Raw genomic sequence first — 25,128 nt, 5'->3', positions numbered from 1 at the left:
CCAAAACACTAGCAGCCACGCAACTGCACACGGTCGGCTAGCCCGCGAGATACAAAATTGCGAAAAAAAAAAAAAAAAAAAAAGCAAACCTCGAGGGACTGAAGTAACAAAAGTAACACAGCAGTCAACAAGCTAGACCGGCGCTGGGGACAAATAGAGCCGTAAAGCTCGCGCAATCGATAATCACGCGCCTACCCTGACACGGCTCGTGTGTAGGCTACACTCGCCGAGACGAGTGAGCGAAGAAACGGCTAAATTTATTGTGTGCATCGTGGCGTGGCTGGGAAAGATTGCAGGGGTGAAAAAAAAAAAAAAACACAGCGTGGAAAAAATCAACCGGCCGAGAAGTCGAGCAGTTCCGGGTAATAATAACGGAGCCGCAGCTCTGATAGCGTGACGCGAAGATCGACGCCCGGCGATAATCGGCCTCCGACTTCTTCGACATAATGTATTATTACCCAGTGCGGGCAGAATGAAAAAAAAAAGCCAATAGCTGCCTAATTTAGTAATTTGGAATGTTTTGTCGAGCAAAAGTCGTGATCACCTGCTGCGCTGTCCCTCGTTTTTCTCGTGCCCGACGGTGCTCCGGCCGCGCTTTCTTCTCCTGGTCCGTTTGCGCGAGTAACTGCTCAACAGGACACCCTTGCGCGCATCAATTTTCTTCTGCTTCTCCTTCGTCAAGGTCTTGATGTTGATCTTGGTCGGGTCGAAGCTGAACGTCGAATCCTCGCGGTGGTCGGTCAGGTCCTTTCTCCGCTCCTGCGACGAAACAAGCGTGTGACTACCACTCTTACCCCCTCATTCGACACGCGCACCCCGTAACGTATCTCTCGCTGCAAGAACAGAGAGGGTTAAACCATCGCGACGGCGGTGTCGATACGCTTTCCCAAGCCCTCCCCCCGACACGGCTCCATTGGATTGTCGAACGCGGAGAGGAAAAGATCATTCGTCAAAGTCAGCCGGGCAATTACATCGGTCGCGCTTTTAGATCTTCCGGTCGCGATACGTGAAATCGTTTTTCCCTCGAATCCGTCCGCTCGATCGCTGCCACGCGATAACCATGTGCGGAGCCGAGGCTTCGTAATTAGACTGCTCCCGTGCATTTCTGACTCTGATGGGCTTTGTTTTTTCTTTTTCGAGCATGTTTTTGACGTGCACGTGTGCGCACGGGAGTAGAGGAAAGAACGGGGGTTTGTTTCGCGTGGTTTTTCTCTTTTTACCCGCTGGTGGATCGATACAGGCTTTTTCCAACGCTGTTTGCTCTCTATATCGACGAGCGGTCTAATGAACGGCTGCTCTGCTATGCGTATACATACGTATCTGGATCGATGCGAGTTTCGTGGAGTGATTTTTAAAAAAAATTACACGTCCAACTCACGTGCGAGTCCTCGTTTATTTTTTCTTTCAATCGTTAAAAAATAAAATATGTATGTATATGTACTTTTCTTACCTCGTTTGTGATCTCGGCCTCTTCCTCGTAACTTAGCGCTACGACGGCGAGCATGAGGTTTATGAGGTAGAAAGAACCAAAAAACACGACGACCGTGAAGAACGTGACGCTTATTGGACCGCAGGCTGACAAGACCTTTTGGGGATGAAATTCATTATTATTATTATTATTATTATTATTCTTTTTTTTTCCCCCCCTTCGTGATATCATCATGGGTATTCATTAAATCCAACTACGAGTCATTCCTTTCCACGAGTCTATTCAGCCCAACCGGGCAAAAGAAAGACGTCAAAATTAATGAAACGTATACATCACACACGTACGGCCGTACTTAATGACCAACCGCGAAAAAAAAAAAAAAAAAAAAAATGAAAAGGTATACGAGGGATCCAAAATTAATGGAAAAATAATCAAACCCCGAAATCACCCGGCAAAATCCCTCTAATGAGGCTGTCGAATGGAGCGAAACAAACGGGCCATCAATCATCGACCGGTCCCCATTGCCGTGGAGCACAGACGCAAAACACTGCACGATAATAATGGGGGTAAATACACATAGCTCGAAAAAGCTGCAAGTATGGTGGATCGACGTACCTTGTCGTACACGTCCTCCCAGTAGTCGAGGGTGATGAGCTGGAAGGTGGTGAGCATCGACCACAAAAAATTGTCAAAGTTGGTGTACCCGTGATTCGGATTCGGGCCCACGCAGAGGCACGTGTAGCTCTCGTTGCAGTGCCTGCGCACACAATTTGTAAAATATATACATAACGTCCCCTTTCGCGTCTCTCTCGTCGCGAATTCGCGCTTCCGGTAAGTTAAAGGAAAAAACAGGAGCGCCTGGCAACTTTTACCGCCGCTGGCGCAAAACCCTCTTCCGCTTCAGCTAGTGGGCCGTGTTTTTTAGTCACAGCTGCGAGAACCAAGTGCCGCGGATCATCCGATTTTCGGGGCGCCGTGCCAGCGAGTCGAAAGTTTCAAGGGTCGCGCGCCATGCATATACGTGTGATGTATGTATAGAGTGTCATCGGTGGCGTGTACGCGCGAAATGTTTATCGGCGGGAAATTGTCTCGGTTTCCCTTGGCTCCGCGGTAATTGCGAGTTACACGACGATTTCCTTCCTCGGTGGGGCGCGTGAAATCGATACAAGTGCAAATAAAAGTTGTAAAAAACAAGGGTGTAATAACATTTAAGTTTAAAAGTACAGAGAACGAACCAATGGCTTCCCGCTGTTTTCGACAGTCCGTATGTATTATTTCATCCCTCGGACGGGCGTCGAGAACTTTTTTTGTTTATTTTTTTTTTCCGGGAGATTATGTTTTCCTTGTGATAAATACGGGAAAAGTTGGCCCCGCCGCTGTACTCGCGACGATTTATAGCTCGAGAAAAACAATTAATCAGCATACGCGGCACAGTCGATTAAACCCGAAACTTTGACGCTTATCCAATACTAGAAGCAGAGGCGTACAGCTTCGAATCTCGCATCTCGTGCACGCGTGCCACTCGGATGTATAATATATTATTTACAAAGCAAGGAAGGTTGATGGGAGTGTGTGGGGGGGGGGGGCAATTGAATGGGTAATTAATAGACTTTGGAAGCAGTGGGGGGTAGCCGATTCACTTTCGCCCGGGAAAATATACGGCTGACCGTACGCGGAGCTCTACTACTTGCTTGTACTATACGTAGCGCCAAGTGCGACCGGACGATAAAGCAAAAGTGGTCGGCGCGGCTTTAGCCAGTCGCACGCCTGCTAGATTTATACCGCGCCTTTTTTTTTTTTTAATGGGCACTACCGCGTGGCATTCCGGAAGATCCGATTAGTGCCGCCTCTGCCTTTCCGGCTCGTCCCTGCGATCGATTAACCGCGTGGACACTCTCGTGTATAAACAATGCGTACGAATTATCGCCCTCGAAGCTATATGGATATATATATTTGTTCCTTCGCGAACGAGTTTTGGAGAGAGAAAAAAAAAAGGGAGGGTAAGAAACGACTACCGACCTGGCTCCGGTGACGTTTCCGCAGATGATGGGCTCCTCGTCCTCGTTGAACGCCCAGTTGGACGAGTTCCAGGTCCACCTGTTGGAAGAAAGACAGAGTGAACGACGAGCGCCGAGCCAAGAGACTGAATTTTTCATCCCGTTTGCACTGGCCGCTGCTTATACACATCCAGAAGCCATTGTCGTATTAATGGCACGTACCACCCCCCGTTGTGCGAGCTCCAGTCTTGGGGTAAGTATTTTTACTTCGAGGCCACGAAAGTACACCTACACGGATGTTTAGTCAACTGGGCAAACACGTCAAATCGTGTACCGATTACCGAGCCCGGAACTCCCAGTTGGGGGGGATAATCGCCCGTGCGCGCCCCTTTTTATCATTAAGCGAGTTCCACGGGGCTGGAAGAAAGAGCCTTCTCACCCCTTAGAGGCCGGCTCTCGGCAAACAAGAAAGCTCTGCGAGACAGGCGCAGTGTAGAGGATGATTCGTGCTTTCTCCCGTGTAGTATCTTCCATTGTGAAAGGGGGTGGCAGAGAAGCGCCCCGTCATTGAGAAACACGGTGTACGATACACGCGCGCCCCTTGTGATTACAGCGAGGCTGTTTATACGTACGAGCGGGGGACTACGGAGAGCAACGAGAAAAATAACTTTGGAGTCTGACCGGGAAATTAATCGCTTTAATACTTTGTCGAAAATTCAATGCAAAGGGTGAAAAGAGACTCACTCGTGCCAGTCCAGCTGAGCAGTGGCGTTGGGCTCCATGTGCCGGACGCACTTGTTCCTGAGCTCGCCCATGTACACCTGGAGGGCGAAGAGAGCGAAAACCATCAGGCAAAAGATCGTGAGCGTCATTACCTCGGCGAGCTGTTTTATGCTGTGCAGCAGCGCGTTGATGATGGTCTTAAGCCCTGGAATCAACGGCAACTATTATCATCACATCATACCATCCTCGGCCATATTACTCCACTTATATATATTTTTGCACACATATAATGTCACATGGAGTTACGTTTCCGCATTTATTGGTCGTTAACCCTATACCGCGAGTCTCCTTATTTTCCAAACTTTGCAATTATAATCAACCTATTCCCGCGCCGTAGATTCTTTTAACGGACAATTGGAAAAATTGTTTGCGCTCGTGATGCTTTTTTAAAAATATTTTTTCTTTTACATGGCCGTAGTGAAATTGGGGGGTGAAACTCCGATATGAAACATGGCACGGTTCCCCTTTGGGCGAATTTTACGCAGCAAAGCAAATATTTGACGAGCCCGAACAAACAATTAAACGAACGATAAATCGCGCACTTTTTTTGCTTCACTTTTCGAAATTATTCGGCGCAAAGTTTGCTTTAGCGGCTCATTTTCGGCCGAGGCATTAAATTAGGACGCCCTGAAGAGCCGGTCCCTCCCCATACCGGTTTCCCGAGTGACTTTGTAGTATATACCTACAGGAGGATCCTCGACTCTTGGCCGCTCGAGTGCAGACCCGATGAAGGAGCCTATATATACATAAAGCTCGCCGCCGCAGGATTTATGCAAATTGCCGGTGGAATAGTCGAGTTTCTCGTACCACCGTAGCTGTTTTTCTAACATCTGCAGCCCGTCCCATTTTCTCTCTCGGCTAGCTTTGTTGCCCCTTCACCATATCAGATCGCATCCAGGAACTCGATGAATATTTCATGTGATTACGCGGCTAGTTAAACGGCGGGGTATCGTTGCTCCATTGTGCGGGGTTTCATCCGTTTTTTTTTTTTTTTTTTTGTTTTTGTTGTTCATCATCACACGGATTACGCGTGTTTGCGAGCGCATCCGTTCGATCGAGTGATGCAAATTCACCGAGCGTCGAGGTATAAAAAAAAAAAAAAAAAAAAAAACAATAACTCTACACCTCCTTAATTGGAGCGTATATAGCACACGCCGCGGCGGCTTCCATACAGCTAAAGCTCAACGCGACTCGCACAGGTGTACACACGGAGATTTTAATTCAAGTACTTTATTACACAGGAGGGGGAAAAAAAAGCCCAATACGCGACACGATTTCGCATAGAGGGATGATTAAAGACACGCCAGAGTGTTCGATGCATACAAGAATAACCGCGCGCAAGCTCAGCCTGTATATTTATATTGCAGGCGTGCACGCACATTTACGTGCCATTGACCCACTCTCCTACTACTATATAGCTTCGAGCGTGATGAATGTATATGCACCGAAGACCCCTATAGCTTAATGCGTGTGCTACTTACACCACTGATCGTGTGTATAGGTGTATATGCAGTTCGTAACCGCATCGTTTGCAGGAGTTCATCGAAAGAGAAGAAGAAATCATTTGAAAGAGCACCCACGTACATGTGTGTGGGTCTGTGTGTCTAACCATATATACCCAGTAACCCGGATGAAGATTGCAATCACGTGTGCATCGCGACCGACCTTTGGGCTTTCATTGTGCTGTACACATACATCAGATGTTGGTGTGCGCCAGTACGTATAACTGAACCTTTTCTTCATCGAGTACATGTATGGGGTGACAAAGCCATACAACGTGTAGACGAGCATCGAGTATTTTACATCCACTCATACGGGTACACGTATAAATTTGGACAACACCGTATAATCTCTGCGCGCGTACACGGGATACGCCATATCAGGGCGATTAGGTGGTGGCGCATGTATATATACACCACCGACAAGTTCAAGGGGGTCTGATCTTCAAGGATAAGCCAACGGTAATTGCATACAATGGGGTGAGCGGGAGGGGAGGGGGTTGTATAGTTTCCTATCGTTATAATTAACCCAATGGGACACTTACGGCTGTAAACACGGTATACATGTACATGTGTATGCATGTACTGCCGGTTCACCTCATAATACCTGTATTACTATACACATAATATACATGTATGTTAATAGGTATACCGTGTATAGGCGGGTGCGAGGGAAGAAGAGGGGAGAGTCTATCTGCGGCCGTTTTCACCGACCCTACATATATACGTATACTCGGAAGCGCTCCCTATCTCCCTTCCTCGTTATATCCACGTTGCGGGTCGTATATATGTATGCAGATAGCGGGGGCCGGGCGTAAAGTAAAGCTCTGCTATGTGTGTACATTTATTACGCCGTCCCTTGCTCTCTCGAGCGGCTAACGTCTTGGACAGATCGATACAGCCGGCTCTTGTACATGATCGTATACAGTGCCGTGATGGCGAGGTGCTCCCTTTCCCTCCCGCGGTGTACGCGAGCCGAGAGACAAGTGTACGGCTGACCGGTAACTCCTGGAGGGATGGTACACGCAATACCTATACACACCCGTTAACGACGCGGCGAGTCTCTCTCTCTCTTGGCGCCCCCCCCCCCCGGTAACGACAGCCGATAGGTATAGATACATACACCCCGAACACGCGATAAATTCGAGAGCAACGCCATGTACGAGACGACACCCCGAGCTTGGCTTTCGAGCGAATGCAATATATTATATTGGATCTGATGGACCAAGAGAGAACGGTAGACTGCAGGGGTTTGTTGGTGAAAGACCGAGCGAGGTGGTGGTGTTGTACAGCGGCTGCGAAAACTTGTAACGCGATTTTGACCGGCATTGAGTTTTACGCGTGTCACAGCTACACGTATATACATTGTATACAATATCGTCCTACATTTCGCGCTTTGAGAAATTAGTTGTAGGTACATGTACTTATGCGGGGGAGATATCATTGATCGAAACCAAAAAACCATATACTCCCCCCTTTTGCAAATATCCCTCGCATGGAACCTCCAAGTTTTAAGTGCAGCCCATCCGGGGCGAAATTCTATTTGCCAACTGCAGGCAGCTCTGCCAAAAAAATGTATATGTATATATATACACGTCAGAGAGTCCGCTCCACTATGGGGCGTAGTGCATCATCCTCGCGTGTGTGCCATTATAACGTGTGATCTCGACGAAAACATTAAGCCGAAACTTTGATCCAATTTGCCTCGGATTTTCACTTTCTGATGGTCCGTTCGGACCGGCGCTCCCCGGCCGACCGCACGTATACGCGAGCAATTAACCCTGATTAGTGCCGTCCGCGGTGATGGTCGTGTGTGTATATATATATATGTACACGTTACGAGCGCGGGAGCTTGGCAAACGAGCCAGGGGCCAAGGATTAATACGGTGCGGATAAAATTTGCAGTGGGTACACCAACTGTACATGTGTATACACGCGCAACTGGGTAACAGAGTGAATGTAGTTTTTTTTGCTTCCCCCCCACCAGGCTCTTTGGCCCTCGAGGCCACTGTTTCTTACCACTGCTGTGTCTTATTTTTCCCATTTCCCAGTCGCGCTTCACTTTATCCGCCGGTTGCAGATGCGATGGAAAATAAAACCTACCGCGCGTCTGTAAATTCATCTGCGCACTCGCGGCTTTGAATAACTTTGGGGCTTTTGCAGCCTGTGAAAATAAAGACGTCCTTTAAAAGCATCGTGGAAATCGAATCGGTGCCATATAAATGGTCCAAGTACACCCTCTCCGCGGAATCTAATTTTCGACTCTGGATTATATACGGCAGAAAAGTCAAATCGACTCGATTGCAAAGTCTCGACTTGGACGTTGCCCCTATTTTCTCGAATTAATACTCCTTGGCTCTCTCTCTCTCTCTCTCTGTGCGTATAGGCACCATAATATATATACATTTGCATCGAGATTGCTCGGTCTCCTGGAAATTCGGCGTCAAAGAGCATCTTTGATGGTTGAAACGTAATTACGCCTTGCTGCTGAGAACCGGCCTCTTTTATTTAATTATTTTTCCCGAATGGATCCTGCGAGTAGTCGCGCAACAGCTCCTGGAGGAATCCACGTAAAAGCTGCGCAATAATCATTCGCTTATAGGGGGAAGCAAAAATGGGTTCCGTCGCCGCTCGCACCGCAACTCCCCTAAAAACCCGACCTTTTCGAGGTTTCGTCGTGGAAAATCCTTGTTTTTCGTTATTTCCCAAACTCTCGACCGACGAGGTTCCCAAAACGTTGTTAACTTTTAATTGCGAGCGTTTAATATTTCAAAACGCAGCAAAGCCAAAAGTTGCACTAATTATTCGGGCAACGCAATTACACGACAAGTACCGCGTGAAGAACGTTTACTTGCGCAAATTAATGAGAATATAATTTTACGGGAAAAAAAAAGCACAAGTCAAAGCGACAAGTTCCCTTACATTTTTCAAAAACATACGTTTGTATAATTATTTTCGTAAAACTACTGCGAACCAGCGAGTACGTATACATATATACTGGCGGCAAAGTTAACCCCGACGGGGTGTAGTATTTTCACCCCTTATCCAAGAGGAGGACAGACAGACTCTCGGGGCTTGACAAGACGCACGTCGTATAGGCGACAGGCGCGCGTACACGAGAACGGCCCCAAAGGCCTTAACGAAGCAGCGGCAAAACTTGGCTGGTACAGCCCCCCCCCCCGGAGCAGTCGGTTCTTGCGGCCTACAACCGTCTGGGTCTCGTCAGCGGGGGGTTTTCGGAGGCGCGCGGTAATTAAACCAGAAAATAAGTCGGATGGATCGAGACCGGCGAACAAAGTTACCGACTAATTTTCGCGCCGGTGCCTCCGAGAGCGAGCAAAAAACGCGCGAAACACAAAATAGACGAAGGAAAACAAGAAGAAAACATAAAAAACAACAAAATAGAGGTCCGAGGAGCATCAAAAGCGGAAAAACAGCCGTGTCGTGCGGAGCCGCGACGGCCAACTTTATGAGAAAAGTTTTCGACGCCAGCACTGCGGGATATTAAAAATGCAAAGCGACGAGGAGGCACGTGTACCTGTACGTATGTATACGTATAGACATCGAAAACCTCGTGTACTGTATATTTTTGTACTGCTGTCGTTGGCCTTTTTTGCGCCACCGCCTTTGCCGATGTACCGAGACACGAGATGTATATATATATACATTTGCGCGCAGATATGGAATTTCACAGTCGAGGGGGCGGATACCGTCGCACCTGACGTATCGCGCGGATGCGAGGACGGTGTATCGATTTTTTCCCTTTTTCCTTTTGCGACACTTGAGATGTTGAGCGCCGAAGCGTGAAATGACGCAAAGTAGCCCCCCCCCCTTCCCGAGATCGTCTATCTATGTATGTGCAAGCCATCTTTTAAACCGCATATCTTTTTTCCTCGTCCAAGATGATGCTAAACCGATATGAATTTGTACGCGTATTTGGGCACGGGTTCAAATTGGATGATGAACGCGATGCGCTTTCTGGAATAATAAATTTCAATGGGCTGTATGATAAACGCTGGCTCGTAAAGGGAGGAATGAGAAAAAAAAAAAAAAAAAGAAGCATCGAGAGCTCGAGAGTACCGCAATTTATTCGCACTTCCCGGAGACGGTGATGATGGAATTTATATTGTATAGCGTGCAATTTTAATTTACCGTCTCTGGCGCGCGAAAAATTTGTAAAAAAAAGTACGGCTGTCGAGTGGCGGCACTTTTTAAAAGCTGTAATCGGACCTTGGTTTTTCTCTATGCCCTATGGACCAACAAATAACGTGGCGCTTGCTTGGTACCCCCAAATCGAAAAAGAAAGGCACTCTGATTTCATAAACTTGGACATTGCATAAAAGCATCCAGCTTTCTTTATCATCCGACCAATAAATTCCTGGCGAGAGGAAAAAAGGAAAGAACCGATATAGAGCGAACAATTCCGTGTAATCAGAGCTGCAACAGATATATGTACACCCACGGACTCGCTTCTCTCCATCGACGACGGGGAGAGCAGTAGCTTATAGCCTTCCGATAAGCCCCGGGTATATATATATCCTCGTTCTTTCTCTCCCCCCGCCCATTCCACTCTGCCGTATCCGTAGCTCTTGAACAGCCGGCTCTCCATAGTTCTAGGATCCACTGGCGACTTTTTATCATCTACACCCACACAGAGCTCCTCATCGCTGCACAACTACTCCAAGCCCCTGCTCCTCCTTTGCATTTCCCTATACGCGTACACCAGGCACGTTCCTGTTGTTTTTTTTTTTTTTTTTTCCCCAGTGTCACGACAACGGGTGTCCAAGCTTCTTTGGCCCCTTCATTGGATTTCAAGAGAATACAAAACTTTTGTCCCCCAACCGGGACCGAGAGAGAAAGAGAGCCGTCAACAGGTGTGAGGGATGATTGTTTTCTTGCACCTACGTATCTATATATGTGTGTATATGAATGGGTTCTCGGTGGGCGTCCGAAAATATTAATGGCCCGTTACGAAAGTAACACACGGCTCGAGCCGATGGCAACTCGATAAATAAGAAAAAAGAAGAAGAAGAGGCAATCGACGTTCCGAAAACGCGAGAGACCGAGGGCGTGTTTTATTGCACGGTCAGCTATTGTATGTTCGTAGAGAGGGTTTTGCATATCGGCCGGGGCGCGGGGATTGTTGCTTTAGCCGGGATTCTTCAATAAAAGGCTTGTTTTTGTCGAAGCGCGAAAATAACGGGCACAGGCCACACCGGAGGATCTATTGCCGGTATACATACATGTATACAATACAGCTGCATCATACGCTCTCGCCCCCGTCTTTTCGTTACTTTTCCCCCCTCTTCGTGTGCGAGCGTGTGGAGGGAAAAAACGGCTGGCGACAAAAGACAGCTCTGCATGGGCGCGCCATCGCGGCGAGATATGTATATGCAGCTAATCGAGTCGCTAGCTGTTTGCTTCGGTACCGATGCCTACGGGGATTGTTGGTAAACGCGTGAACCGGGTTGATCGAGCTATGTCAATTATACTGACCGGATGGTATGGACATATAGCTCTGGGGGTGGGTTTTTTTTTTTTTTTTTTTCAACGTCTCGGTTTATTTTATCGGATTGACTCGGTTCAATTCACCTGGTGTTTGGTGTACCTACTTGAGACGGAACGAAGATTAAATTTTTTCCTTCACCTTTAGTATGATATTATATTACAGGAAAATCACGTACTATTTGTATAATATATGAAACATACGAAACTTTCGAGATGTACGTATAACAAGGTAATCGCGTGCTCGCGGGGGACTCGGCGAACGATGAGAGAAAAAACTCGTTCGAGCGGGAAATCCGGGTCCCGGGTTTAGGGAAGGATGTTTAATTGGAGATCCAATCGAGTTGATGCTGCCGAGGGTACCAGGAAATCGACCGAAACTCAATTAAGATTAGAGAAAACGTTGCAGTTGTATGTATGTATATACATTACCGACGTCAAATACCGCAAAGCGTGTGTCACGGCGGATGGGAATGAAATTTTTTTTCCCAACTTTCCGCTCTTTGGATGGCGAATTAAACGCGACTAAGGAAAAGAGACTGGAAAAACGTCTTTTTGTACAAATTCTTCACTTGCCCGACATCTTCGAGTGACATTTTTTTTCTTCAGCGGAAAAAATATAATACTCCCCCAAATTTGATTACCTTACCGACTTTCCCGTGCAATAAAACTACATGTGCGCGTACCCAAAATCGAGTCGTCCCTCCTCCGGGGCTCGGCACTAGGGCGAGAGTATTTTTTTCCACCCGTAATTGAAGAACTTGACTAGCTCGAATTAATTAGGCGAGCGAAGCTGACGACAACCCCCGTGAAGGGAGAAAAAGACAAACAAGAACACTCGACCCCGAAAAAGCAGGTGACTACCCCCTAAAAAAAAAAAAAAAAAAAAAAAAAAGAGAGACAGAGAAGAGAGCGCAAAGTTCTTGGCACGCGAGTGTATATTCTGGAGCTCCGGGGACGCGTTGCGGTAATTGATTTAGGATCGGGAGCGCCAAGCGCCTCCGAGAATATTAATAATGGTAATAATAATAATGATAAAGGACAGGCGGTCCAGTTGCACATGTCCCACTCCCTTTGTGCATATATATATATGCATGTATCGCTAATACCGACACCGTACAGTAATTTCAGAGAAGCTGGTGTATACGTGCTCTCGATGATACATCGGGTGTCCACCTCTATACGTTTTCCCTGTAGACGCTGATTGTGTTGATAATAATCATCATCGCATCGCCGTCCGCTCCCCCCCCCCTTTTTTTTTAAATTCCATTACTCCCCCTTTGGTGCGCAGAAAAGGGTTGCAATTAAATTAAGCATCGCAAACGATGGCTTGAGTGCTGCTTGAGAGTTCAAACGCGTAAGGAATTAATTGCGCGAGTGTAGCTCGAAATGGCGTGTATATATAGTATACGCACGCGGTGGAAATCGGCGAGTGTTATTCTACAAAATGTAGAAATGGAATTGAAATGGAGTAGTGCTATCCTCAGAAGTGAATTTCCCCACCGAGTACATTTTCGAAACTTCATCTAAAAAAAAAAAAAAGAAATGGAAACAAAAAAATACGTGTACATATATTATTCCGTAAGTTTTTCTAACCCAGTTATAAAATGAGTAAAAAGCCTTTGGAGCCCTTTGCTCGGTATAATGGCCGAGACTTTGAAAATGTAGAGATGTAAACCGAGACGTAAACTTTCACTGTACGCATGCATGCGTGCGCCATGAGCTGCTTCTATTTTGGCTGTCATAATCATCATTGGTGGGCTGATAGGACGGCAACCGGTAATCGGATACGGTAACGCAATCGATAGTCCGCACGCAAGAACCAAGCGTATCGCGTTGCTTTTGTCGCAACAATTTAACCATTTACAACAACACCCCTGTACAGCTATGGGACATGCAGTACTGAGCAACAACAAAGTTTCTCATCGCCCCAGCATCCGAGTCCACGAGAATCGCACCCGTATTCAATGGGTTTTCTCTCTATTTGCTCGGCTCCTCGTGTCATCAAACAAATCATTAATTAACCTACGAAGCAGACTCCTCCTCTGTACACATTAATACCCCTCGAGGAGGGTCCCGCAAGCACGGCAATGAACAAGTTATTAAAGGCCGGGTGGCGCTACGGTACGTAAGGACGACGCTGGTGGAGTGCTTTGATTTATGAAAGCAGAGGAGGAAGAGTATACGTATATGTATAGAGGTAGTGCCGGGGTTGTTTGCCGTCATCCTTACCTGGCATAATTGAAACAGTCTTAAGGGCTCTCAGTACCCTGAACGTCCTGAGACCGGCAAGATTGCCGACCTCCATGCCTATGGTCGCGTATCCGCTCGTTATTACCACAAAGTCCAGCCAATTCCACGGATTCCTCAGATACGTGTACTTGTTCAGGATGAATCCCTTGGCTATGGACTTTACCACCATTTCGGCCGTGTAGATGGCTAGGAAGATATATCTGCAAAGTTAAAATTTGCCATCGTCATCGTCCATGTTAATCAATCACCACGTGTCAGTATTACAATCTATATGTTGCGGGGCTCGAGTTTCTAATTGACGTGACAACATTTTGATTCCGAACCACTAGTTTGCCACTATTTTTCATGGGGGTTTATTGAAAAAATCAAAAGATATTGAAAAATGCTCCATCTCTCACCTTATTTTCGATTACGACTGTACGAGTCACGAAATAATCTTGAAATGGTTTTCCAGTAATTAATGAATAATATAAGCGCTTGATTTTCTTTTATATTCTAATTTGTAAGAAAAGAAAAAAAAATTGCGACACTTTAATGTGTTACAACTGGTAAACTTGGTAAAATCGAACAAAAGTACAGAGTCAGTTTGGTTTTTCAAAGTGCCCGTAGGGATAAACAACACGCCATAAAAATATCGTGATTCCAAAAGGGAAGGAGGGATTCGGAAAGTTTTGCCACTCACGCGACTCCCAGTAATGTATTAGCACTGCGCGTAAAATGTCCCAGCCCGACTCGTTAAAAAGTTGGGTGATATAAACGCGTTCTTAGGGGGTGAGGGGGGTGCTCCGTTGTACTTGTAATTCCATCTCCAAATGAAGGCCGTAAGTAACGATTAGGGCATTTTACCATCAAAACTTCGCCCCGGCACACAATAATACACCGAAGTATATTTTTACAGCCTAAGTTGCTTTGCCCGAGGCGCATTTCGTAATTCCCCATTAGGTGCGCACACCCTCGGAGAAGCTTTTGGAAAATTAAAATTTTTTACCCGCAGCCCTCCCCACGCGAGGACAGGAATTTGTCTCTTTCGTGCTAATGCGTTTGCCAATAGTATTAAGCCCACGTAGAGCAGCTCACACGAATAAAAGTACATGTAGACCTTGGGAGAATATATTAAAACCCAAAAAAGCTATACTTTGGATATTATTCACGGCACACTTTCATACACATGCAACGCGATAAAATCTTTGAATTTGCATCGATTATTCACAATAGAGCTGCATTGATTCGGTAGTATCCGATCAATCGAGCAAACATTTACCGATGACTAGGTAAATATATGCCACGCATAATTGTTACGATTCAATTGATTGATGTTTCAACTATATAAATCGTTAAAACCATCATAACGAATGATCGCAAAAATCACGTAAACTCACCGTCAAACAAGATTATTTGAGTTCCCCTCTCCCCACCCCCGAGTGGTTCTCGAAAAAGGGACCCACGAGTTTGATTTCGCCCCACGCAACGCATATCATACGTATACAAAGGCGACGCGAGCGAGCTTTGTCGTATCTTGAATGCGCGGATGGGACGGTCGAAGAGAGGAGAATGGACAAATCACGCGGACGCGCGCGACGAGGGTCAATATTAATCCTGGCGCGATTAAATTGCTCAGCCGCGCGTGCAGCTGGTCAGCGGGTTTTTTTTGTCGCCCACACGACTCGGTCAGCAGCTTCGGCTGTACCATCGCGCACGACCGAAACGGGGATCGATATTGAAACGCGTGCACGTGTATTATACGTACCTTTTCGAGCTACGGCTCCGGTGGGCCGGGGAAACTTTATTAATCCGGCCGAGGTACGGGGGGTAAAGTTGGGCCAAGATTTTTCAAGCCTCGATGGAACGCTAATTAGGCCTTTTTCCCCGGGACTGTATGTATATACATGTATACTCTCGATCTCTTCTTCGCAATGCTCGTGGAACGAGGGGGGGATTAAGAATTTACCGTCTGGGGGTTATTATGCCCGCCGGGTCGTTAGGACCGGGAGATGAAAATCCGCGAGTGGAGGGAAAAATATTTTCCCTCCTCCGTCCGAAGCGAGGTGTAAGCACTTTTTCACGATTCACACGTATGTATAAAACAATCAGGTAAACTTTGGAAACTCCGATCGTCCGATGGGCGTTTTGTCTTTTTTTTATGCTACCTGCGTCTTTTAGTTGCGCTGATGGAATTTTGTAACTTTTCTTTTTGCATTCGCCCCACATTTGTATAAACATTTCTTAAAGGTAAGGAAAAGCCCAAGGGGCCGCCAATTAAAAATAAATTCCCTTTTCATGTATACGGTTGGGACGGAAAAACTAATACGGCCCGAGAAAATGTCGAGGCCCTCGTTACACTTAATTTTGCCGTATTGAAGAGCCGAGCGAGTGAACAAAAAAAAGCACGCGTAGCGTATACAGCCGTCGCGTTAGAAGAGGGTCATTATCGTCCGACTAGCCCCACTGTCGCTGTACAGTGTACATAAGCTCATCGTCAAAAAGTTTCAAGAGTGTCCTCTTCACTCCCCCTTCTTTCTCCGCTCGTGCGTGGGGTAAACAAAAAAAATCCAAAGTTTCGATCCACGCGCTCTCCGCTATATTCTCCGCCAAACTTTGGCGATGCATGCCTCGGCAGTGTATATATACAACTCTCGCACGGGTCGCTGATCCCCCTCCCGCGTGCCTCTACTACTCGGCCCAATGATAACCGTGACCCGGTGACTGCGCGTTTAATCGGATCAACGGCAAGCGCAATTTCGCATCAAAGAGGCGCTTCGCGTATCGGATTTTACTAATGGCTTCGTCACAGCGCGATATAGGATTATTGTATTGTGCCTCAATTAAAGGTGGGGTAAATTAATTTAATGCGAGTTCGGTGCGTTGAGGGGAAAAAAAAAAAAAAAAAAGAATACGAAGGATTATTTACTTGCACGCATCAGGTGGAGAAAAGCAACCGAGGAAGTAAAGAAAGTCGACCCGAGCGAGAGCGCGTTTGGGCCCGGAGAATCGCGTGTCGCGCGGAGCTTTACGATCCCGCGAGAAATCCGCGAGCAACCGTACGTTATCTCGTGCCTCCCCCGAGCCTTGATGCGCGACCCTTATTCCCCCTACATGCACCGCGTACAACGCGAGGGGCTGGGGGAGAGATAAGAGACACGCGCGATAGTGTATATACTCTATATATGTGGTGGGTGGGTGCGTGTGCCGTTACCTTACCGCGATAAGCTTTACGAGCCGCTAAATGCCTCGCGGTGACTATGCGTCTGCGCTTTTTTGCCCCACCCGCTAATGGAAAGATACATCTTGTTTTCTATCCCCCCTCCCTCCGACAGTGTGTCTGTATATATATAATCCTACACCCCCGATGATATCTGCCAGGAAAATCTTTTTCTCTGTTTACCCCCCCCCCCCCCGGTGTATGTATATTGATACGGGGATTATGGTTGCAAGATTTGAGGGACAAAAAATTATGTAGTATATATAATTTATATCAGAGGGGTAACTTACTCGGCTTCTTCGATAGTCTCGGTCATGGCTAGGAAGACGCAGTTTAATATAATGGTGGTCATGACCACGTAATCGAAGAACTGATTCGTACTAATGAAGATGCAGCAGCGCCTTATCGGGTTCCACGGCGAAAAGATGAACCAGCTCTTGGTCGCTGTGAACCGGTGGATGTAGTTCTTCTGAAACCTCTTCGATACCACGCAAAACGTCTGAAAACAGATAGAAAAATCAAACGATCGTGTTTTCCGTCCTTCCTTCCTTTGATATCATCAATGTTTATTTACGCTGTATTTCGTTGAAATTTAAAAAAAAAAATTGACTGCAGTTTGTTTGGTTTTGTACTCCTCTCGCGCAGAAAGCAACACAACGAGGGTTTACCTTGCCCATTGCAGCGCATACGGAAAAATACACTCCCGCCGTATTGCTTCCCCCACCCCTTCTCTACTCTTGGTGTTTGTTTTTATGATACCTGGACCGTGATCGCTGATATTTTTCATTACATTTCATTCCAGCAGGTGGGAGACTATCTCTCGAAGGGGGGGGAGGGGTCGATTGAAAAAAATGCGTGTACGGTCCGAAGCTTTCAACCGGCGATTTCGATCCTCAAAGGGATCGCGAAGTACCCGGCTTTTGGTGGCGAAAGAGGATGGCAGGGATGGAAAAAGTTGGCCCTCCCTCGATTGTGCCGGCCGAGGAATCGCGGGTCATTTTTTCGCGCGTCAACGGTCACCGCCTCGCCGGGGAGAGAGAAAACTTTTTTAATTAACTTTTATAAAATTTGATACCACCGAGTCGGGGATGAAGGAAGAAAAAAAAAGGAGCAGCCGAGAACATTTTCATCGCATCATCCGATACGCGCGTGAAAGAGGAGCTCACGGTGTACAGCGCGATTCGATCTATACGTGCACTTGGTATACATTTTCTCGACGCGTCATATATATACATCGACTTTATTTCACTCGATAGGTATATGTATTAGCTACAGCTGGAGGGGGTGGGGGTGGGTAAAAAATATATATATAGACCCCCTGCACGCGTGCCGGGGGGAGAGAAAAGACACGCTTTAAGGCTACTCCGGTGCTCTACTTTTGTTTTTTTATTGCTTCTTTTTTTTTCCTTCCCCCCCACCCCCCGCTATACGCGCTCATCGAGCCTGCACTGCTGCCAGCCTTGCTCTTTTTTTCTCTCTCTCTCTCTCTCTTTCCGGTGCGCTTTTCGGTTTTGTTCTTTCCTTCCTCTTTTTCCGGGTACGCTTTTTTCGCTCACCGAGAAGAGGAATACACAGGGCCCGATCGATTTGTACACGTATAGGTAAGTGTACGTGTGTACGTCACGAGGGAAGGCAAATTCCCCGCGCTCGTACCCAGGGAAAATTGCAAACAGCTGTGCTCTGCTTATCCGTGACTGGCTACAAATGGGGCTGGAGCTCGATAATTCTTTTACGAGCCACTTTCGCCAAGAGGTGGATTTACCTTTTCTTTCTTTCTTTTTTTTTTTTTTTTTTTTCCCTTGCTCTCTGTTCGGATCTGCTGGGTGTACCATTTTTTTTTTATTGTTGCTACGTACAATAAGCTACTGGCTGTATATGGTAAGTCAAGAGTATACAGCGATCGACGCTTGGGAGGTTAAACATTGGATTTTTCTGGCCCTTTTTTTATCGTTTACATGATTTTGTTTTGTTTTTGGGGACTCAAACGACTCTAATGGATACCATCAAGATAATAATACAACGCAAACCAAGCGAATTACAAAGAACTTATTTATTGTTGTACCTATGTACTTCCTGAATTTTTTGAGGTGTATATATAATCTACAATTTTTCACATGTGCTTTTTCACCACGCAATGCTCCTCGAGGAGGGTTTAGGCGACCTTCTCGCAGCAAAATTGCCTAAATTTCCCCCTACCCCCCTCCCAGTAACGGAAGGCCTCCCATCCCTTTCCTTGTCCCTCTCCCAAGTGCTAAGTGCCCATAGCAGTGCCCTTATCAAAGGAGCCGGACGTAGAGCACTATAATATAAAAAATATGTATATATTTTTTTTTTTATATTACAGTGTACTAACCTCTGAGAGGTATGTACACCACTAATATGTGTATGTATATGTACTAATGTATATATATATGTACAGGTATTTATTTGAAACCGATATCACGTGAATGGAAAATCACGCGTACGGGATCGATCCGCACTCGAGCAATTAAAACCGAGGAAAATTCACCGGGTATAATATACATAGTATCGCGTATATATAAATAAGCATCATCAGCGTAGCTACGGCTTCCTCGACCGGAATAATATCCCCTCTCGGTGCGAATCAATCCGAATAATCAGCTTGATCGGGGGAATAAATAACCCGATGAATATCCGGGGGGATTACGGGAAGTGCTCCGCTAACATACATTTCTATGAGTAAAAAACCATCGCGATGGCGCGCGTCAACATAAATTAATATAATTGGAAAACACTGGGTTTTTTTTTTTTTTTTTTTTTTTTTTAAACTCTGCCATTCTTTCGAATTTCAGTCAACAAAAGCGTACCACCCACGTACAACCCATACATGAACCACACAGTGGCTATATCCGCGGAGAGAATTTACGAGCTCCCATAACTGCAGACGCATTGGATGGCATAGGTCGACTTGTGTGACCTGCTGTTATAATATATAGAGGAAAACGAGCTGGTATTGCCGTTGGCGCTTTACTTGTTAGTCACTTGGAGGGCCGCAAGCTCATGCATAAATGCATATTATACACAGTGGGGTGATTGAGCGAAACTCGTTTTTTCACCCATCCGCCGACTGAAAAATACCCGGCGCTAAAACTTTCAACCGCACACGTACGGTTTTTCCTCCCTTTGGCCCCTGTTTTATTCACAGCGGGTTAAATATCGATGCCACCGAGGCGTCCGACAGCCATCCGTCACGGGATGAGGGACGCCCGGACAAACGTGCACTTTTAATCGCAAAAAGCTGCTCGACGGCCTGGACACCGGGGCGGTGACGGCTGCACGGCACGTGTACATATTGCGACGATGAATTTCACTTATTGCGCCATATACACGCGGATGATTCCCTCCCTCCCCAAAAACGGATGCGTTTGACGAGTCACGCGTGTCAGGTATCGTGTGTTTCTAGGCGCTTACAACCGTGATAGGGGGAGGTACGTCGATTGGATTGTCGCGCGACCACGTTCGATCGGTTCCCCCACGTATTGCTTAGCTTTTATTGGTATGGCCGGAAACAACGGGAAGTAAAATTATACGGAACAAATATATGCTCGATGGGGCGGGAAAAATGGCTCTCGCGGTTGCCGAATCCAACGTTGGAAACGATCCCTCTCCCGCGCGGCTGAACGTGTACACACACACACAAGGAAAAAAGGGATAGCTGGGTGGGGTTTAATTACCAGGGGATTTTTTACGCTCTCGTGTACAGAGGTACAGGGGTGTATGTGGCAGATCGAATAACTTTGTTCGATTCGCCGCGAGACAGGGGCTGTGGGGGGGTTGTGTGTATTCGAGCTCGTTAAGCCGCGCGCCAAGGAAACTTAAATCGAATTTTCCCGCGCGGAGGTGAAACAACTGCACACCCGCGGATCGCTTGGGGAAGTCGATTTTTTACCGATTTGACACCAAAAGAAACCGAGTGCATATATATTTATACGGGCTGTAGTTTTCAGGCGGTACACCCATACTATACGTTGAAAATTGTCATCGGCCTCGTTTACCCAAGTAGTGGACGTGCAAACTATTTCATGAAAAATGCTAGTCTTGCGAGCTCAGGAGGGCGAAAATTCATCATAATTTGTACACTGCGGTATAAATTTAACGCTCGGAATTTCTCGATACGAAAATAATTTTATAACAATGCGTAGGTGCACGAGTACTTTTCAACAAAATTTTCCATTCCCCGTTAATCGTTTTACCAGAGAAAAACTTTTGTCCCAAGCCATGCACGATTAAAACACGAATACGCGCTCGTTGCGAGTCGCACCAAGTAGTAAGTAAAAAAATCGTGTCGAGTGGGCTCGTCGTTTGTTCAATTATGCCCCCTCCTCCGATCATGCATCATTAAGCGAAACTCGACACGTGTACACACACATATATATAGTAATCTACGCACGTTGGTGTAGCCGTGCCATATATATACAGCGACCAAACCAACGACGTCCATTGTAGGGGGGCTTGGAAAGCAAAAAGGGGGACAAAGACAGATCCTAGCAACAAAGCGTGAAAAGAAAAGACGAGACAAAAGCTGCCCCGCTTCCGCCATCGCTTTTTGTGTGTGTACGTATATACACACACACTGCAGGTATATATGCATACGTTGTGCCACTCGACGTTGCGCATAGCGAAGCTGCTATACACGATTGTGGAGTTTCGCCGATGGCAAAGGAGAAAAGAAAGATTTACCAACTGCATTTCCGCGCAACTAGGCCACGCGCCGATAAGACAAGCGACTCCCTTTCATCATCTCCATGCATTCGAGAGGCCCATTTAGCGATTTACATCCAATGCTACACTTCACTGACATTCGTGAGATTATTATTGCCCCGTGCGTACACTTACACCGATATGGGATTTATACCACTCGTGATTCCACGTATTAGTTTATTTCGTCATCGTGACCGCTCGGTAAATCGCTATGTTTTACAGTTATTTTTTACAAGTTTAATCATACGGTATCGACTGCGATGAGAACAACAATTAAATTTATTCGACCTTTGATCGGAACGAAGAATTTTAACTCAGTGTTAAGGATAATGGGATGTTGGGTTTATCGCTGCCGATCATCGATTTATCACGAAAATGCCTGGCGCTCAGCCCTTCAAACAACGTGTACGGAACAGCCCTCATTCGCGTCGAACGGAGCTCGAAAAATGGACCAAAGCCGATCGAACTGACGGGTACATGAAAAGGGGTGCCAAAGAAGATGAAACACTGAGCAACCCAATTCTTTGAATCAAAGAAAATTTCTTTACCCTCATTCCGGTTAAATATTTTCTTACGAGTAAAAAAATACAAGTCAATTGAAAATAATATTTTATTAAATTAAAATTTTCTTTTTTTTAATTACGAATTTCTCATTTAGTTGTACGAAATGTTTTTTTTGGATCGACTAAATTTGTTTCAATTAAAAGAAAATATTCAACGGAATGAGGGTAAAGAAATTTTCTTTGATTCAAAGAATTGGATTGCTCAGTGAACGGAGAGTCAAAATCGCGTGTATGTATAACACATGTGCTTGCGGTGTATATAAACGAACCACATCGCGCATCGCCTCGCGCGTAAAGAAAAATATCCGTCACATCACCCAATGTTTGCCGGTGTGCACATGAATCATCACTCCGAATGGAGTGACAACTTTACCCCGTCCTCTGCTCGTTGTCTTTCCTCCCCCGTCGGAGCATCCGCCTCGTGGTCCTCGTCAACGTCCTCCAGGTACCACAGGTAAAAGTCGAGGTGGCCCTCCCCCGTGAAGCGTTGCTCCGCGCGTCCGAGGTAACGATCCCAAAACTTGACCTCCCTCCTGTACCGGCGTCGCATCCCGTCGACTCGGCTCCTCGCCCTTGGCCAATCGGCCCGCGGCTCGACCTTCGCCCTGTATTCCCGCTCGACGGCGTCGACGTTGTACTTGCGGTAGCTGCACCGCCTTGAGATAACCGATCGCCGGCTCGCCGTTGGACCAGCAAGCTCCGCCGAGGCTTGGACCAGCGCGAGAAGCATCACCCGGCCGTCCTTACCGGGCGTCATGGTGGTCACGGGTCGACCGACTGAACGTTGTACGGGCCACGAGAGAGGAGCCTCGGTGAACATACACATCGAGCCAAGTGAAAGATTGCCCTCGAGGCGTGAATTCATACGGGATTGATTGATGCGCCGTCAAGGAGTATATACGTACATTATATAGTCTGTATAATATATGCTCGACGAGGCGAATGGAGTTTTGAAATAGCTCTTGGTGTTTACGAGGTGTATACGCAAAGTAAGCGATTTTTTGTCCATCTCACAGATAATCGGTAGGTTTTTGTCGGTTGGATCAACAATCTTGAGAATCGGTAAAATGTATAATTTGCTGGTGGTGATTGCGCTGGCATCGGAACTTGTTGGAAACTTTGTTGCCGTTCTAATCAGATGCAACAACAACAACAACAACAAAGTTCTGCCGTAAACGCAAGCTGAACACGCGCAAATCGAACATTATCATAAATCACCATCTCGGTATACGTATACGTGGTGTGTACTTGGTAACAAACGATTTCAAGTGCGAGAGACCCACAACTGTAGAAAAAGGGTCCAAATGAATTTCTCCTTCTCCTCCGATGGATGGAAATTATTCGTACGGAAGAGATTGCCACCCAACAAAGAGTATCAAAGCTCCTCTGAAGCCAAGAAAGTAATTTGAGTCGCGTAGGAAAGGAAAAGAGGAAAAAGAGGGCCAAATGGCCCACCGAAAATATTGTCAATCGGGGACGTCTTAAATTGCGAAATATACCGTCGCGGGGACGAGACGGGAAATGTGCTTTGGCGGTGAAAAGACCGAATGGTCTGTAACGTATTGCAGCCGAGATAGGAAGCCCGAGTCGAGTGCAATTTACGACGCCGACCGTGCGGGGGCTGCAAATTTGATTCGATTATCCTTTGATTGCCACCGCATCTCTACACGCCCTCTCGTCACAGCCCCTCCCCCGTATACCTGTATGCGCGTCGTGTACCCATTGTTTTTTCGCGTATTATTCGTCTCACGAAACCCGATTGAAAAATGTCGGCCGCCCTTGGGCTCTGCATAAATAACGCGACGAATATGGTATATATGTATATTCTCGCAGGGAGTGGCTTGATAAATATTTCCCGGACGCGCCTGGATTTTTTGCGCCGCCAGCCCTGGGACCCAATCAAAACTTGGTCTTCCTCCTCCTCCTACACCGAAGATTCAGGATACAAATAATAAAAATCGGGCCACCTGTGCATATAATGCAGCAGTTGGTACGTGTTTTTTTTTTTTTTTTCATACATATCGTACAAATGTGATTTCGGTGACTCAAAAATCACGATTTCCGCTCAACCCTCTCATCTACTTACGTTTGTTTTCTCTTAATATGCAGTTTCTCGCTGCACAGATACGAATGGAAAACCAATCGAGCATCGCAACAACTATAGCTTCTTTTCCAGAAAGTTTGAGCAAGAGTTGGGTCATTAATTTAAAGAAGGCGTTCGTCTACAGCAGGAGGTGGATGGTGAGCTTCTTAAACTTTGCTCTTTGAGACAGACGATCGGGATGTATATAGAGTATGTGCGCCGTATATCACACAGTTTTCCTATACTTCATTTGGGAGTCTACATCCCGCCTCGAATCGGTCGAGAAAAACATACCTACATGTTAAAACACACCTGACCGCTCGTGCCCGATATAATTTCAGCTCCGAATAACCGCAAGTTCCTTCGCAAAAAAAGGTGACAGTGCAGGGAGTCCTCGAATATTCCGGAGATCGGGGGCGCTTTTTTTTTGTTTTAAACGAAAGCTCAACTGCGAGAGCTGCATGAAAATTTCACCGGAAGCCTCGTTAATAAGCAATGATAATCCCCGAAGCGGGAGCGGGTCCGTGTACGCGGCTCGTGTGGAACAGATGCGGGTATCGACTGCTGGCTGTAATCCTTGGTGAGCCCGATCATCGGAACTGACGTTGAAAAAGAGAAAGACGAGCGCGGGCTCTGCAGAGGTCGGGGATTAAAGGGGCTCGGGCTAATATTGATCGATCCGTGGGCTATTTTCACGGGGATCAGACTATAAAAACGATTTTTGAATTTCGACGGCCCGTGCAGCGTTGGGTCTCCGAGATCGGCGTGGGATCGGTTTTCTCACTTTTTTCCCTTGATTATTTGCTGCGCTCCAATTTTTCTCTTCTCCCTATTCTTCTCGACCAGTCTCGTATTTTCTGGCCATTTTTTCGCGATTTTCCGTGTTGGCTACTTTTGTTTTACATTTTTTTTCCAGCGAAACGAGGGTGTACGTACATGCACACTAGTACGGATATCAATTTGTTCGGCGCGAAGCACGAAATCCACGAATTCTTTCAACAAAATTGACAATGATTATGCAGCAATTGTAACTGTGTCAAAATATCTTTTCGCTTTCTCTGCTTCTAAAACTTCCAGCAGAATTGAAAAAAAAAT

General features: G+C 46.4%; 1 protein-coding gene across 1 annotated transcript in view; it reads right to left on the bottom strand.

Annotated features, from left to right (window-relative positions):
* LOC106642295 (sodium channel protein 60E) overlaps window positions 1-25,128 on the bottom strand; it is a 70,060-nt gene that overhangs the window by 11,162 nt on the left and 33,770 nt on the right. Inside the window, exons 3-9 of the mRNA XM_089590860.1 lie at window positions 16,956-17,164; window positions 13,446-13,666; window positions 4,171-4,354; window positions 3,449-3,526; window positions 2,045-2,186; window positions 1,451-1,585; window positions 545-759 (exon numbers count right to left, since the gene is read on the bottom strand). Coding sequence (XP_089446986.1) covers window positions 545-759; window positions 1,451-1,585; window positions 2,045-2,186; window positions 3,449-3,526; window positions 4,171-4,354; window positions 13,446-13,666; window positions 16,956-17,164 — 1,184 coding nt within the window. The remainder of the gene's footprint in view (window positions 1-544; window positions 760-1,450; window positions 1,586-2,044; window positions 2,187-3,448; window positions 3,527-4,170; window positions 4,355-13,445; window positions 13,667-16,955; window positions 17,165-25,128) is intronic.

This window comes from Copidosoma floridanum, unplaced genomic scaffold (genome assembly GCF_036245765.1).
Source record: "Copidosoma floridanum isolate Cflo_tuat_1 unplaced genomic scaffold, Cflo_Japanese_pri ptg000013l, whole genome shotgun sequence".
NCBI classification, from domain to species: Eukaryota; Metazoa; Arthropoda; class Insecta; order Hymenoptera; family Encyrtidae; genus Copidosoma; species Copidosoma floridanum.
Note: the sequence above shows the minus strand (reverse complement) of the source record. Positions and strands in the feature narration are given on the sequence as shown.